This window comes from Teleopsis dalmanni, chromosome 1 (assembly GCF_002237135.1).
Source record: "Teleopsis dalmanni isolate 2A chromosome 1, ASM223713v2, whole genome shotgun sequence".
NCBI classification, from domain to species: Eukaryota; Metazoa; Arthropoda; class Insecta; order Diptera; family Diopsidae; genus Teleopsis; species Teleopsis dalmanni.
This window is the reverse complement of record NC_051846.1, coordinates 161,376,460-161,392,426: the sequence shown is the minus strand read 5'-3', so window position 1 is coordinate 161,392,426 and position 15,967 is coordinate 161,376,460. Positions and strand designations below refer to the sequence as shown.

The following is a 15,967-nucleotide window of genomic DNA, read 5'->3' as shown; positions in this document are numbered from 1 at the left end:
TACTACTCTTTATCGACCGCCTATATATTTACAAAGAGTTCATAAATAATGAAGACAAAATAAAAAGGAAATCTTAACTGTTGACTACTTCATTGTAATTTTTCAGTAGACCCCTTTTCTGACCTCCATCCTGTTGTTTGTTACACCTGTGTGTGTAGCATCACAATAGGCATGTTTGATTATGTATAAAAAGCACGTTTGGATGGATTATATTCTTAAAAATATTTTAATTCATTTAGAACAAATTATGCGATGTATGTCACATTTAAAATATGATTACAGACGAAAAAGTTTACATCTCGAAGCACCTATCGTCAATAAATAGATGACAAATAGATGCGACTGACTACTTTAATAGGATATTTTCCGTTAGGTTATCGAAAAATTTAACTGAGTTGGTGTCGCCATGGAATGGTATATGTTCAAACAGCAAAAACAATATTTCTATTATATCTGCTGAAGTCTGAGGCCTTTAACTCCTCAATAAGATAAAGGAACTAATCACAACAACAACAACATCTACTGAAGTCTGAAGAACAGATGTTAAAATCATGTGTATTCTCTTTTAAGCAAAGCCAAGATGTTTACCGACCACAATTTATTTTAATTTTTTGTCGTTTCTCTCGATTATACAAATTGAAGACCTTGAAGAACAACAAATGTTTTTAAAAATTTCTCTGGTCTTCTTTACTCCTTTATATTGCAATATTTTGATAACATAACATCTACATTTTTGATAATATCGAATCAACATAAGCATTTTTCAAAAACTATTAGTGGACCGGTAAAAAAATTTAATTGTTTTCTTATTATTATTAATTGAAGAGAAAACTAGGTGTTGACAATATCTTCACAAAGGAATTAGTGTTACTTCTGTTTTTCGTTGTTTCTTTTTCATTAAACATTTGTATTACAAAGGTTAAAGTTAGTATCATTTATAAATTGCAAAAAAAAAAAAGTAGAGAAAAGATTTTGTTGTTTACATCTGGTTTTTTTTTAAAGAAATGTTTTCAAATGCTGTGTTTCGAACCAAACCGTACCCGTAATTATATTGAAACCATAAAAGCAAAAGAATTTATAGTCTTTAAACCATATTTCACAGTACTACCACATGCTTACGGTACAAGCACTGATTAGTAATCATTTATGAAGTATCAAAGAATATATCATTAACAATGTTTTAACTGATAAGACGTACCAGTACCAACAAATACCAAAGCAACTCAAAACATATATAGTTAATATCTATAAGTATTTTGCGTTGGCTTATGACAAATTCAAATTAGCGCAAGGCAAAAAAATTGAAAATAAATCGCATTTTGTATTCAACAACGACTGTCAGTGTTTGGTGCGAAAATATTCAAGAAGAACCTTAAGTTCAATTTAAAAATATTTAAATAAATAAATAAAAATTGTTAAAAAACTAATAATTGACAAAAAAAAATGCATTTACCATTTTTTAAACGTTACTCAGGCGATTGTTGCTGTTGCGAAAGCAATGCAGATGATGAAACTATTTCGGATATATCATGGACACCCGGAGAATCAACAAAAAATATCGATATCAACCAAAATTTAGTGAGTTTGTGAAATGATTTATATATATATAATTCATATAATAATTCTATTTTTATAGAATATCAGTGATAATAGTGTATCAACTATTGTGGTAACGCAGCCAAGTGGTTCTGGAGCCGAAACAACTTCAGAAAGTACAGAAAGTAAACAAATCGAAGATATAACAATTGATATGCCTAAAAGTATTGGTGAGAAGGACCGTTTCACCGATATGTCAGAAACTATTTTTAAAAGAATTACTTAAATATAAATAATTAGTATAAAGCATTATTTGCTAATGAAATTTAGAGTACCTAAGAAATTTGAAATTTCAACGACTACACCCAATATATAAGATATAATTTAAATGTTATTCAGGGTCTCAAGTAAGCGCTCGGTAAATAATTGCCTAGTAACAGTTCAAACCGGTAATAACAAAATACATTGACCCGAAATGTGTTTTGTTGTTGCTGCATTGCAATGTTACTATTTTAATCGGTTACCGATATTACTCGGATTTACGAATACCGCTATCAATAATTAGAGTTTCTAAGTAGCCTCAAAATACATTTATATATAAATAAAAACAAAAAAAAAAGACTAATTGCAATTGAAAATGAAAAGTCGATTAAAAGTATTTGTTTATATGGTATTATTACTTTAAGCAAATTCAATTTTGTTTATACTTTTAAAACTAAGAAATTAATATTTCAATACTTTAGTTTATATTTAATGATTGATGTATTATTAAGATATTAAATATTTATTTTAAATAAAGATTATGAAAGTCTCTCATTTTAATTAATATAACAATTGTGTATATTTATTTATTGTAAACCAAAAGTGCTGATTAGTTGGCACATCAATAACAAAACGATATACTGAAGTTTAGGTTGAAGTGGCGGTCTTGTACCCAAGAAAGCCCACTTGAGCTCAAATAATGGCTCGTTGTGGTACCACAGGTTTGGCGTTTGTTCATACATACGATGGTCAGCATACGATCAACGCCGAGAGACAACGATTTCTCCATCAGTAAAGGTAAACCAATCTGACAGTTCTTTGAAATTGATTGTCCCCTTTTTTTTTGCAGGATGACAACTCGGTTAAGTCGGTAAGCGAAGGGTCCCCAAAAATTTTAGATCTTTTCTAAAATTTTATATATACAGAAACCTCTTAAAAATCTCCACAATGAAAGGTGGGATATATAAAACAGCAAAAGCCATATACACTTTAAAAAAACAATGAAAAATATACACTCAACCTGGGCTAGTATTGTCATGAAAAGATTGTAGTACCATCATATGTATGGCAATGGGTTACGGCCTATTAGAATCAGAAACATAAAAGATAGAAATTTTAATAATGAATAAAGCAACATCTCTTTTGTTTATCCCTTGCGTTGTAACGATTAGGTTAAAACTTTTTAGAGCTTCACAACTTGGAAATTATATAATTTTATTTTATATATTATATTTTTATTATAATGTAATAAATAACGTTAAAAAATATTAAAGCTTTTTAATAAAAGCTGCAGAGTTTCTCATATTTTACATACATATACATAAATATTCATAAATTATTCATTATACACCTGCGTTCACCTATATATCAATTATACGTCAGCGAAATGCCATTATCGAACTTATAATAAAAAAAAATCCATATTAAAAAAACCAGAATGTTACACTCCTATCTTTTGATATCCCCAAATAATAGTGTTGGATAAGACATATTCACGTCCATATAATTAAAAATCGTACATTTTCAGTTTTACAAATCAATGTTTACATTTTTTTTTCAAGATTATTCCTTATGTATCTATTCAAAATATCGTGTATGTTGGTAAATTACCATTTCGATAAATGACTAAATGATTCTTGTTTCGCTTATTCACTATACTCACATCGACGATATTAAACGTCAGATATTTTACCTACTATTTTATATCCATAAATATATAAAAGAATTTATTCCCTCAATAGCATCAGAGTATTACAACCTGAATTTTTTTATGTGAGTGCATGCAATGGCTTCTATTTCACATGAAGAACCAATATTCACTTAACTACTAGTCTATAGCTACTCTCAAAATCTAAATGTTGGATAGAATCCATTTTTAAATCATTTATAAAAAAACCACACAATCGATCAATGCGTTAATATAACATACCTCGATGTTAATAATTCTCAAACATATTTACTATTAAGTCAGAATTTTGACTCAATAGTTCTGATTCTTTCTATCCTTTTCTTAATTGCTTTCTTAATGCTTTATTCAAACTAATTTTCTAATATGGAATGATGGAGCTACTTTCTGCGTTTTGGGTTTGTTACTGTTGTTGTAACTATAACGAGGTACCAGAATAATAGTATTGACAGACGTACGAGTAATTTGCAAAAATCGTTTATTTCTAATGCTGTACAATATATAAAAATAATAATGTTGCGAAATTGATAATATATTTATACTTTATTTTGACTAAACACTACCCGTATTTACCTTCAAGCATTCACTCGTTAAAATTCTACTCATGTGCTTCTACTTACAAAACTATAATATCAATAAAAAAGCAATTATATTTTTATATATATATATAAAAGCTCATATAAAGCTCTAAATAAATAATATTGAAATAAAATCATGTGTTTGACGTTTTTTTATTTAAATGATTTTATAATATAACTTATTATATATTATAAAAATATTTTTATCTTTAAAATCACAATCAAGATAAAAATAAATTGAATTTATTAATAATTAAACTGTATAAAGGAAATCATAAAGAGTTTCATTGAAGTATTTTGATATAGGTTTCTTTTTTGTAGATTTCATGTCATTAAAACTCATTGCTTTTTTTTATAAAGAAAACAAAACAAATTCCTCAGAATCGCTTGTTAAGGCGAAAATGAGGTTTTTGGATACGAAGTTTAGAAACAGAAAAATGATAACTATTTACTTAACTAATTGTTAAACAGTTAACAAAAAAAAACTTGTTCATTCAAATAGCTTATAAATTCTATACCAGTTTTTAGTCTATTTAATTTAAGGCTTATTATGTCCTTGTACTTAAATGGGTTAATTTCTTAAGAACCGCTATATACGCCCAGAGAAGATAAATTAACGTTTTAATCACAAATCAAATACATGTATGGATAGCAATTTATAATCTGATCTTCGATAGGTAGTATTTGTTAAAATTATACCATTTGGAAAATTAATAATTAATCTGATCTAATTAGGTTAAGAAACTTATTCGATTTTTTCGTGTTGATTCGAATTAGTTATTTTAATTGCCCTTTAATTGCTCTGAAAATTGTCTAATACAGTCTAACAATGTTAGAAGATCTTGTAGAAGAGGTTCCCTCCTGTGAAAGAGTTTCGACATTTTAATTTACAACTGTTTGCTGATACATTACTGTCGATTTGATCATGTTCTGGAAACCAGACACGTACTACTTACAAGAGCTTTTTACAGATACGGATCAACTTGCTTCATGTTATAAAAGAAATTTAAAGTTGCTTGACTATTCGAATATCAAATAAAGCTGATAGTTTTGCATTATAATGGCAAGTGATGGCATCTGAATAATTGTAGAAAAAATAGTAAATTTTTAATTTTTCATTTGTGTTGGCGTTCAGACCTCCAGTCACTCAACTGTCAGAGTGAAGTTCCGTTACTCACGGGTCTATATCCACCTTAGTGGTTATAAACCTATGCCCTCAGTGTATCACCACTAGCAATGCTCGGACAACAGTGATGGTTTGTGACTGGAAATATTTTTTAAGTACAGATATATTCGGTTTTAACATTTAATTAATCAATAAATCAAAGGTATACATTGGGTAGAAGATTAGGTTTCGAATAATTTCCTTTCTGAATTCCTGTACATAAGTAGCAAAGTAACAAGATAAAAACATATTCCTATTTCTTTAATATTTTAGATGTGAGAAAATTTCTTCTGATAATACTAGATATGTCCTCTCCCTGTTAGTTGGAGAGGATGTTTGAAAGTTAACGAATGCGGACGCATAGTTGATTTACATTTTATGTCAAAACATATGCATGTTTATGGTGGTCATTCCATGGCTAATCTAACCAGTAAAAAATGTTTCTTTATATCTAAGATGCGACTAAGTTTTTGTTCTGTTAATTTTGCTTAATTTGATTTGTTGTAGAGAATATTTAAAGGTCGAAAAATATATAACCCTGTTGCTCCCACTCTTTGGCTAAAGCTATTTTGGTATTTTACCAATTTGTAAGAGAGTATGTATGAAATTGGAGAATAACCAATCTTCCTTTCTTTATAGTCTATGATTAAAGTAACCGGTTAAAATAACTAAACAATTTTATGTATTTTTTTGTTGGGCATTAGGCATTTTTTTTTGTTTTTTATTGCTTTAAATAATATAATATATATATATAAATAAAAACTAATTTGATAATTTTAAACAAAATTTACATATTATTTATATTATATATTTATTTACTATTCCACTTCGCTTAGAATTTTTACTATTATTTCCAGCAAAAACAAAAAAAATACAATAAAATTTGCAATTAATTTGTTAGTATTAGTATATTACTTAAAATAAATAAATGTTCATGTGTGGGTTTGTCAAATACCCGAATAAAACGTTTTGGTGTAATTCAATGTCACAATGTGAAGGTCACAGCCAAATAGGGACTGGAGATAATTCCTAAATTCGCTAGGGACGCAAAACAATTTTTACTAAAACAACAGAGACTTAAGAAAGGCTTTATAAAACGTTTGTGATAAAGGGTGATTATGGTCCCTTGGCCTTAATAAAACAACAAGTCTAAATTATGTCTTTAACTGGTTATTGTTAAGCACCCTTAGTTCATTGAGTGGTAACTTTGTGCCAACTAATTGAATCGTACCTATCGTAAACAGACACAAAACGAAAATTATTTGTGTATAATATAAGGGTATGGGGCTAGAGCAAAACAAATCTAAATTAAGAGTTTCTCTTTCATTTCTCTCTCTCTCCTTTCTCTATGATTGAGCCAAATATTACACATATGTTGAGAAATGTCAGTCGCTACCACATAAATTTTATATAGAATCTGTTTTATCACGTTTTATTTGGTACAATGTAGAATAACTTTTGAAATTATATTTTAAAGTCCAGAACTCTAACAGATGGAATAAGAATACAGATGGTTTTTAGCATGTAAAAACATACAATTTTAAGGCAACCGCAAAAGTTGAGCTAATCAAACTTTGTGGAACTAGGGATGCCATTGCGGTTACTCTTTGGGTGGTACTACCTTATATCATTGAGAAAATAACAAAATGTGAAGAGTAGTATTCCCCGTGTATATTTTTTTATTATTAAAATAACTGATAAGCTTCATTGTTATATTTTTGCTTTTTGTTGCCTAGACTATTAAGATAAGATTTTCATTATCGATGCTTTTATATACCTACATATGTATATATATAGCGATTATAAAATGATGAGTGATTGGCGAGGTATGTCAAAAATGTTATTGTAGTTTTAGTTCAAGTCGAGTCAGAATTAACGATAATAAAAAAAAAGTTTATAGGAATTATTTAAAAAGAAAACCATTTTTTGTTTATGCAGTTGTTTTATAATTTCTGATAAACAATGATTAATAATTTGTACCAATAGTCTGCATCATGTTAATAACTGCTTAATGTGGGAAACAACTTTATTTCATTTCAAGTAACTAATGTTTTTAATTTGTTATGTTAAATGCAATACCAACAATATAACTATATTTATAAAAGTTTTCTATGAGTCCCACCTTCCTCTATTCTTTCAGTCGGTTAAAATACAAAGAATCGTATCGTATCAAAACGAGGGAGAGTCAGAGTCATTCTAACTGAATAAGTTCGTTTTATACGATAATATGATTAAATGTTTATGAATGCATACAAACGTGTGTATGCTCAGCTCACACAAAGTATATAGTATATTTAATAATATATAAAAATAAATGGTGAGCGACTCATTTTTGCGATAAAAAATTGTTCGTTTCAATTTTTACTTAAAAAAAAACAAATAATAAAAAAAAAATAAACAACACAACAACAAAAAGTTAAATGACATTTTGTATAGATTATAAAAAGATGTTTGAGAGTTCGTTCAGTTCTTAAAAGTTCATAAAGAAGTTAAAAAGTGAAATTGAAATTTCTTATTAATTATTTTAATTAATAAGAACTTTAGAAAAAAATAAAATAAAATTATATAAAAAGGATATTACAATAAAATAATTAAAAATAAAATAATGGGAGGCTGTTGTTCAAAAGATTTAGATTCCAAAACATCCTGGAGTCCATCGGAAACTAAAAATGGGGTATGATAGATAAAGTGCAATGCAGTTTATTGTTAGAGAATAAAGAGTGCTAATAGAGATATTGATATTTAAGAATGAAAGTGAAAGGATAAAAGATAAAGGATATAATAAATAATTTTAAGATAAGATAAAAACAAGTTAATGTGAATTGAATTAAAAAAAACTTTTGTGATTTTTTAAAAAAATTATATATGAAAATATTTTTATTTTTGCTTTTGGGCGTAATGAATTGTTTCTTTTATTGAATTTAAAAAATAATTCAATTTAACATATAACAAACATTTCTTTGTTAAAAATGAAAAAAAATACAGAACAAATAAAAGTATCTAATTCGACTTTCAGGCTTTATTTGCGTGATAATAAAAAAAAAACATTTGTGGATGGTAACGAGAAAAGTAAATAGAAATAATAAAATGTGGTATCATTTTAAGTAGTTAAAGAAGCCAACCTAACATTAAAATTTGAGTTCTGAATTATATTGCAAAAACAAAAAAAAAATTTATAAAAAAAAGTAGAATTTTGTACGATTCTTAATTCTACACAGAGTTCGGCAAAAGTTTTCTAGAAATATTGAGTAAATTTGCATAGCAAAAAAAAATTATCTTTTATATAATAATCTACGTGCCTCTAAATATCTTAAGCCGAAAATAATTCATAATAATCCAATTGACGACATTAGTTAAAAATTGCTAGAAAAAATATACAGAATATTTACTTCAGTATGTACCTGAATATTAGTTTGTAAATAAAACGGAAATTGATGAATCATAAACAATTCAGAACTGTGGGATATTTTACTAAACATTGAGAAAAACTGCTTAAAGCTTCCAAAAATGTTTATAAAACTTACAATTAGTGACTTGTCGATCAAAGATGAATATTTAATATCATTCAATTGCTACAAATAGCTTAATAATGTAATAATTATTTTGTTTTTATATGACCAATACTTTAAGCGCCCAATAGACTCAATAGATATATGACAACAGAAAGAGGAACCGTCCCTTCCATTAAAAATTAGCTTTGATACCACAAACTGTTTTATAATAAATCTAACAAATAAGTTCAATGCATGGTTAATGTCAATAATGATATTATAATAATAAACTGGTAACATGAACTTCTTATACGCTGTAGCAATGATTCTTTAAGTCACGTTATTATAATAATTTAAAATAATTTATAATTAAAATTATAATTACATTTGAATATAATTGTTTTGCTTCATATCATGTGGTTTTACAATTGTCTCACTTTCAAGACTGATAGGTACTTGTATTTATTACCTAAGATACCTATCTAATAGCTGAGGTACCCATCTAATACCTAATATACCAAACTAATACCTAAGATACCTATCTAATACCTAAGGCACCTATCTAATACTTGATATACGTATCTAAAGTTCTTTCTATGAATTATTTAATCAAACACAATGTTTTGTTTTATTATTTTTTTTTTAAAGTTTTCGGGTTAATTAAATTTTTTTTTTCTGGGCGAAGTTTTATAACAACTACTGGGTTGGTTTTAAATTTGTTAGACCAAAAAAACTTTAAAAAAACAAATATATTATTTTAAAAAAAATAAACTCCAGACAAAATTTAATAATAAACATTACTAATTATTAATATTTAAATTATTTTTGTACATTAATTTTTTTTTTCTTCATATCAGTTTATAAAAAATTATTAAAGATTGTTAATTATATCATAAATATGTGTCATTTTGGGTTTAAATAAATATTTTCTAAATGACTAAAACATAAATAATTTATAAAAGTGATTAATTGTTTATTTAAAAGTAATTAATAGATAAGATTAAAAATCAGGAAAACTTTTTCTAATTACGTCTATTGAAGTATGTCCATTATATATATATATATTTAGATATATATTTTGTTCAAATTTGTCAATTTATATCAATATTATTTCATATATATTTCCAATATTTTATCTAAATTAAATTAATAACAATATATATTTCTTATCTATTTTATATAGAGCACTACATCGACAATAGTTGCACAACCCATTGATGATGATAACCGCACAGGAACATTTACTAGAACTACTATAACTACATCAACAACATCTGCGACATATGAATCTTAATAAGGGAACATTATACCCACATACTGTATTATAGTATTAATTAAATATCAAATATGTAACTTTATATAAGATAAATTGTAACTTCTTAAGCATTTAGTCTCATTTATATAAAGCATATTTTATTAAAAGAATAATTAAAGTATAAAATGAAAAAAGATAAATAATGGAATATATTCATTATATATGATGGATATGATATATGCATAAAAAAACAATATAATTATTAAAATATATATGGAAAATTATATCTATAAGTATATTTATCCGAATTTTAAATTGAATTTATGAAATAAAACAATTTAAAATAAAATAAAAACATTTTTAATATTTAACGAAAACCATTTAGATTCCATAATGATATAGAAAAAAGTCTTCAATATAAACTATTGTAAAATTGAGACGAGATTTGTAAATGGTATTAAGTTGGTTAAATAAAATATTTGAAGTATATATAAAGCTGTACTGAATTAAAAATAATTAAATGTTAAATTTGGCACTATAGGAAGTTCACTTTATTATAACAATTTATTATAGAATTACTTTATTTCAGAAATCTTAATAGATGAAATTAAAAATAAAAATAATAAATTTTCGGCTCAGTGATTTAATACCTAATAACTTTCCTATTTTGAATGAAAGCATTGTTTTTATTATAAAATTGTAAAACCAATATAAAATTATAACAATTATACTAGATATTTATTAACATTTATATTTTCGCGTAAATGCATCTAAATAAACATCAATTGTATAAAGAAAATTATTATAATAAAGGCAGAAAATTACTAAAAATGAAAGAAAAAATAAAGACAGACATTTAATATTCCCATTATAAAGTGAACTTACTTCTGGAAAAAAAAAAAACAACTTCCAATGTTAGGTTAATATTAATTAAAGTCATATGAATTTAGAACTAAGACATTCACTAAGAAATGCAGTCAGTGATTAACTTTGCCCAAATATATGATTAAGTATAAACAACAGCCCAAGTGCCAACTAATTGCGTTAGAAACAGAGAAGAAAATAAATTACAATTAAAATGGTAGCAAACAGCACTAAAAATCTTAAAAAATTAGATATAATCAAATTATATATTAAAATCTTCCTATAGGACATTCTTAACAATAGTAGTTTATAAAAAAAAATTAGGATTAAATAGGATATTTAACATGCTTAATCAGAATTAAAGACAAACTAATTTTCAATTATAAACAGAATTGATTTAATTATAATAATTTCAAGACTACTGATGTTAGATATTTGGCAATTCTCGAAACAGCTGTATGGTCAGAAATACAGTAAATTCAATTAATTAATAAATAAAAAATATTATATTAAATAAAAATCAATTTAATATAATACGTATATAGTATAAATTAAGCAATTGTGCTGAATTGTTAAAAAAAAAAAATAATCTGTAAAATTCTATAGAATGGATATCATGGTTTTCAGCTCATAGCAAATAATTTCAAAACAAATCTTAAAATCGTTAGTTTTTTTAGTTTTTTGAACGTCTTTTTAAGAATGACATTTATTATTCTGACGTTAGATGGTGTATGTAATTTTTTTTATTAGTTTAATCAATATAAACATAGCTATTTATACTAAAATCTGTAACAAAAAAAGTGTTTCCGAAAAATCAGAAGGATTATTTCTATAGTTCTAATGATAAATCATAAAGAGGCTAAAAAAACAGTTGTAACAGTTGTAAGTACGTTAAACACAACATTTTTAGATAATTTTTTTTTTTATTTATAGGGTTGTGAAGTGAAATATAACCGAATGTAACGTTTTTTTTTTCAATCTTTTGTGATTAACACAAAGATTAACTTGATGCACTTACTTACAGAATGAAAGTGAGAATTTTTGCTCTGTCTCCAAATTTGTTTACTTTTTTTTATACATTTATAATATAAAATTTATCAGTGAGTTTTGTAATAGTTAATCTATCACAACAATTGAAGTAGTAAGTCAAAATATCTCACACAAACGCCTAGCACCTAAAAATAACAAAGGGTGAATTTGAACCACTGGTCATATACTAGTCTACTTTAATGTGAATATGAAACTGGAGAATCTGAATAGGTTAAACTTACAGTTATTTATAAAAGTTGATATGGGAGCTATGGAAAATTATCGTCAAATAATCGTATTATTCGTTTAAAATAAATATTCAGGTAGTTTCTAAATTTCATTGTATTAGTCTGCGCAATTTCATTAGAGATTAGCTTAAAAATTAATACCTCATATAACATTGAGACATGTATATAAAGATATAGCAAGATTGATTCTTCTTGATGAGCTGTTAAGCTATATACTTTATAGTGTTTCTTACACTGCCTTATTAATATCTTGACGTAGTTAATATACGGTATTTATACCCTGTTTATAACAGATTTAATGATTTCAAATCTCAGAATGGTTACAGGCTCCTCGGGGAGATATGCAGATCTGAGGTCAATTATTGCCTAGTCTAATGAAGTGATAAACAATAATCCAGTCAAGGCGCAAAGAGGGGTTTTGTAGAAACCTCGCAGTTAATAGAGAGTAAAAGTGCTCAGGTGCACTGACTCAACTCAACTAGCCTCAACATATATCATCACAATAGTAAATATTGGTCCAAGTGAATCCATTAATTTACCGGTATAACCTAACCAAAACTTAACTAATAGAGAATTCATGATTCATAAACCAAATCTGACAAATACTTTGTCGACTTTGTAAACTATGTCGTATAAAGAACAGAAGAATTTAATGCCATGATTGCTATTAATAAGTAAAACATCTGTTGCATTTCAACTATAATGCTGAACTTCAAACTGCATATTTATTATATACAAATACTTAAACAATAAATAAATATTTGAAGAATTTTAAAGTAAAATGTGTTTAGCAATTATTAAAAACATATGTCTGTATATGTAAGAAAACAGATTGTCTTTTATGGACTTTTGGTCAAATTCAGACGCTTTTCGCTGATGCTAAACATTTTGAATACCAACTATATTTTATATAACTTTAAAGAAACAGTAATATGACAAAATATTTAGTACATTGTATGTTTTATACATTATCTATTAAAATGGAAAACCACATTTTTTCAATATATAAAGCTAATGACATAGACTCACCCATAAGACTATCTCTAGAACTTATGTTAAGTTCGTTTTTGACTATTCTATATGTATTGGTTTGGATGATTACAATCATCGTGCTTTATGACAAATTAACAACTTTATGAATGTCTATAAGATTCTTGTTTTGTTAATTTACTTCATCCATAGTTTAGACAATACATAACAGATTCTTTACCGATTCCCATCCATAAATATAGTTAAGTAAAGACTAATTAACACCCATAACTCAATCAATATTTTAGCATAAGTGCATTTTATTTTTTTTAGAAAATTGGATTTTATGAACTTTTAGGCATATTTCTTTTTATAACTATTATAAGGTTTCCTTATTTTTATGAATTAAATAATTTGTTGCATTATTGCATATTATAAATTAATTAATAAATAATTCGCATTATTAAAACAACACATAAAATTAAAATAATATATAAGATAAATAAAATAATACATTTAAACATCATTAAAATAATAAATACTTTCTTTAAAATAATATATAATATTTTTATTAAAATAATATATTATATTATTATTAAAATAATATACAATATTATTATTAAAATAATATACAATATTATTATTAAAATAATATATAATATTATTATTAAAATAATATATAATATTATTATTAAAATAATAAATAATATAATTGTTAAAATAATATTATTAAAATATAATAAAATATTATTATTAAAATAATATAAAACATTATTATTAAAATTAAAATAGTATGTAGTACTATTATTAAAATAACATATAAAATATATAATTAAATTAAAATAATATATAACATTATTTTAATATATAATAATATAATATATACAATAATATATTTTATTATTAATATTATTATAATAATATTCATTAATATTAATATTATTACAAAAAAATATATATTATGATAATTAAAATAATATATATTATTAAACTAATTTTAAAAATTATAAAACTATATATTATATTATAAAATTGTGTATGATTATTGTATAATCAGTCAAAATCATATATATAAATATTAAATTACTGTAATAATATATAAATATGAAAATGCTGTAATGTACCCTAAAATTCTTCTACAGAAATATTTTTGCGTTTAGGAATAAATTTCTAATATCATAAGTCGTTTATGTAGGACGAAAAGGATATTTAAAATAGTCGTCAAAGATAACGAGTTAGCGATATTATCTATTCGGAAAATGTACTGGTTCTTACAAAACCCAATGGTTAAGAAACATTGGTATAAGCGATGTTGTCGATGTTAACAAGCGTATATGATTCAGACACTTTTCAAACTTTCTGTACTGTTCAAATTTATACACATATTCATTGATACTTATATGCTCTGGCGATATTATAAACTCGTAGCTGTTGGAATGAGAGTTAGTTTATTGAGGTGGATTCCTATTCAGATTAGTGATTCGGTGTGCAGATTCTTGATTCGGTCTTGGAGCAAGGTATCAACTACTAAAGCTATTGAATTAAACACCCTATATACAGTAATTTGGTATAGAGAAGCATATAATGTTAAACTGAAACTATTCGTTGTTTAAAGAGTACTAAATATATATAATTTTATCGAATTAATATACTGTAAACATTAATAAAAATATTTACTAAACGAATAATTAGTTAAGAGATGAAATTAAATTATTTAATCTATTTTGTATCTAAAGGAAAATAAATTTCATGTGTTCATCAAAAGTCAAGCAACAAAATTTGTTTAGCAAGCAACAAAAGGGAATGTTAACAAGTTTATCATTTTTGCATAAAAAGCGAAATAATCAAATAATAAATAGCATATAAACAAATTAATTAATATTATATTAGATTATAAAAGTCGAGCTACACTTCAAACAAAGTCAGATTACTGAGAATGAGCCTAGAACAGTAGCGCATTTACTGTGACTAGTAAATACAATATAATTAATAACAAATTTATCAACTCTACATGACATAGAAATAATTTTATTATAATTTACTGATATCAAATAAGAAAAAAGGAAATCATATCTGAGATTAAATTCTTTTTTTTAATTATATTAAATAAAAATTAATATATTTGCTTGCCTTAAGTTAGCAGTTAGCAGTACTGAACTTTCCACTTTGTAATCTGAAACAAAATGCGCTACTGTTTCAATGCACAAAACCTAACAGATTAAAAAAAATCTTCTTTACAATACACAAATTCAGTTTTATTCAAACATTTCAAAGCGAATGAACAATTCCTCAATATTCTAATAATTTTATTCAATTATAAATTAATTAATAATTAAAAACGACATATTAAATAACTAAAGTGAAGTGAAGTGAAGTGAATTGAGGGAAAATGATACTGATAACAGCGTTCATCTGCGTAAATCTGTTAGTGAACTGTGGCGCTTATGTACCTGCAAAAAATATTAACAAAATCAATTCCAAAGTAGAGTCCACCGTCGGAGCTATCGAGCAACCGTATCGTGTACATATAACAAAAGTCAAGGGTGCCGCTTGGACGCATGCAACACACATAACCGATGATTTGGGCGGTATTGTGGATGCCGAACGCAAGCAAAGAAGAAATCTTATACTGGATCTGCACAAATCCATATAATCCGGGAATTATATATATGCAAACAAAACAACAATATTTTTTATTGCTTTAAGATTATCAAAAATGCTTAGTTTACACAAAATTTACTAATTAAATTTGAATTAATAACAACAGAAAAAAATAAAAATCCGTAGTCATGCTCTATTTAAGAATTGGTGTGGCTTTAAGTGGTTTTTTTTTCATTCGAATTCAACATCGGTAAATAATGATATTAAAAGTACAAATTGATAA

At 25.4% G+C, this 15,967-nt stretch overlaps 3 protein-coding genes across 3 annotated transcripts in view; 2 read left to right on the top strand and 1 right to left on the bottom strand.

The window, feature by feature from the left end:
• LOC119669713 (nuclear RNA export factor 1) overlaps positions 1-15,967 on the bottom strand; it is a 226,599-nt gene that overhangs the window by 196,722 nt on the left and 13,910 nt on the right. The gene's annotated exons all lie outside the window — the stretch shown is intronic.
• LOC119669720 lies at positions 1,338-1,905 on the top strand. Its single transcript, XM_038079724.1, has 2 exons — positions 1,338-1,578; positions 1,637-1,905. Exons 1-2 carry the CDS (start codon positions 1,444-1,446, stop codon positions 1,820-1,822), a joined length of 321 nt encoding a protein of 106 aa, XP_037935652.1. The 5' UTR covers positions 1,338-1,443; the 3' UTR covers positions 1,823-1,905.
• On the top strand, positions 7,693-10,484 carry LOC119669723. The gene is made up of 2 exons (XM_038079726.1): positions 7,693-7,901; positions 9,902-10,484. Exons 1-2 carry the CDS (start codon positions 7,833-7,835, stop codon positions 10,010-10,012), a joined length of 180 nt encoding a protein of 59 aa, XP_037935654.1. The 5' UTR covers positions 7,693-7,832; the 3' UTR covers positions 10,013-10,484.

Excerpts from the sequence above, each read along its gene's own strand:
- LOC119669720 (XM_038079724.1), top strand. The coding sequence starts at position 1,444 with ATGCATTTACCATTTTTTAAACGTTACTCAGGCGATTGTTGCTGTTGC. Across the intron at positions 1,579-1,636 it reads TCGATATCAACCAAAATTTA|AATATCAGTGATAATAGTGT; the intron begins GTGAGTTTGTGA and ends CTATTTTTATAG.
- LOC119669723 (XM_038079726.1), top strand. The coding sequence starts at position 7,833 with ATGGGAGGCTGTTGTTCAAAAGATTTAGATTCCAAAACATCCTGGAGT. Across the intron at positions 7,902-9,901 it reads CATCGGAAACTAAAAATGGG|AGCACTACATCGACAATAGT; the intron begins GTATGATAGATA and ends TATTTTATATAG.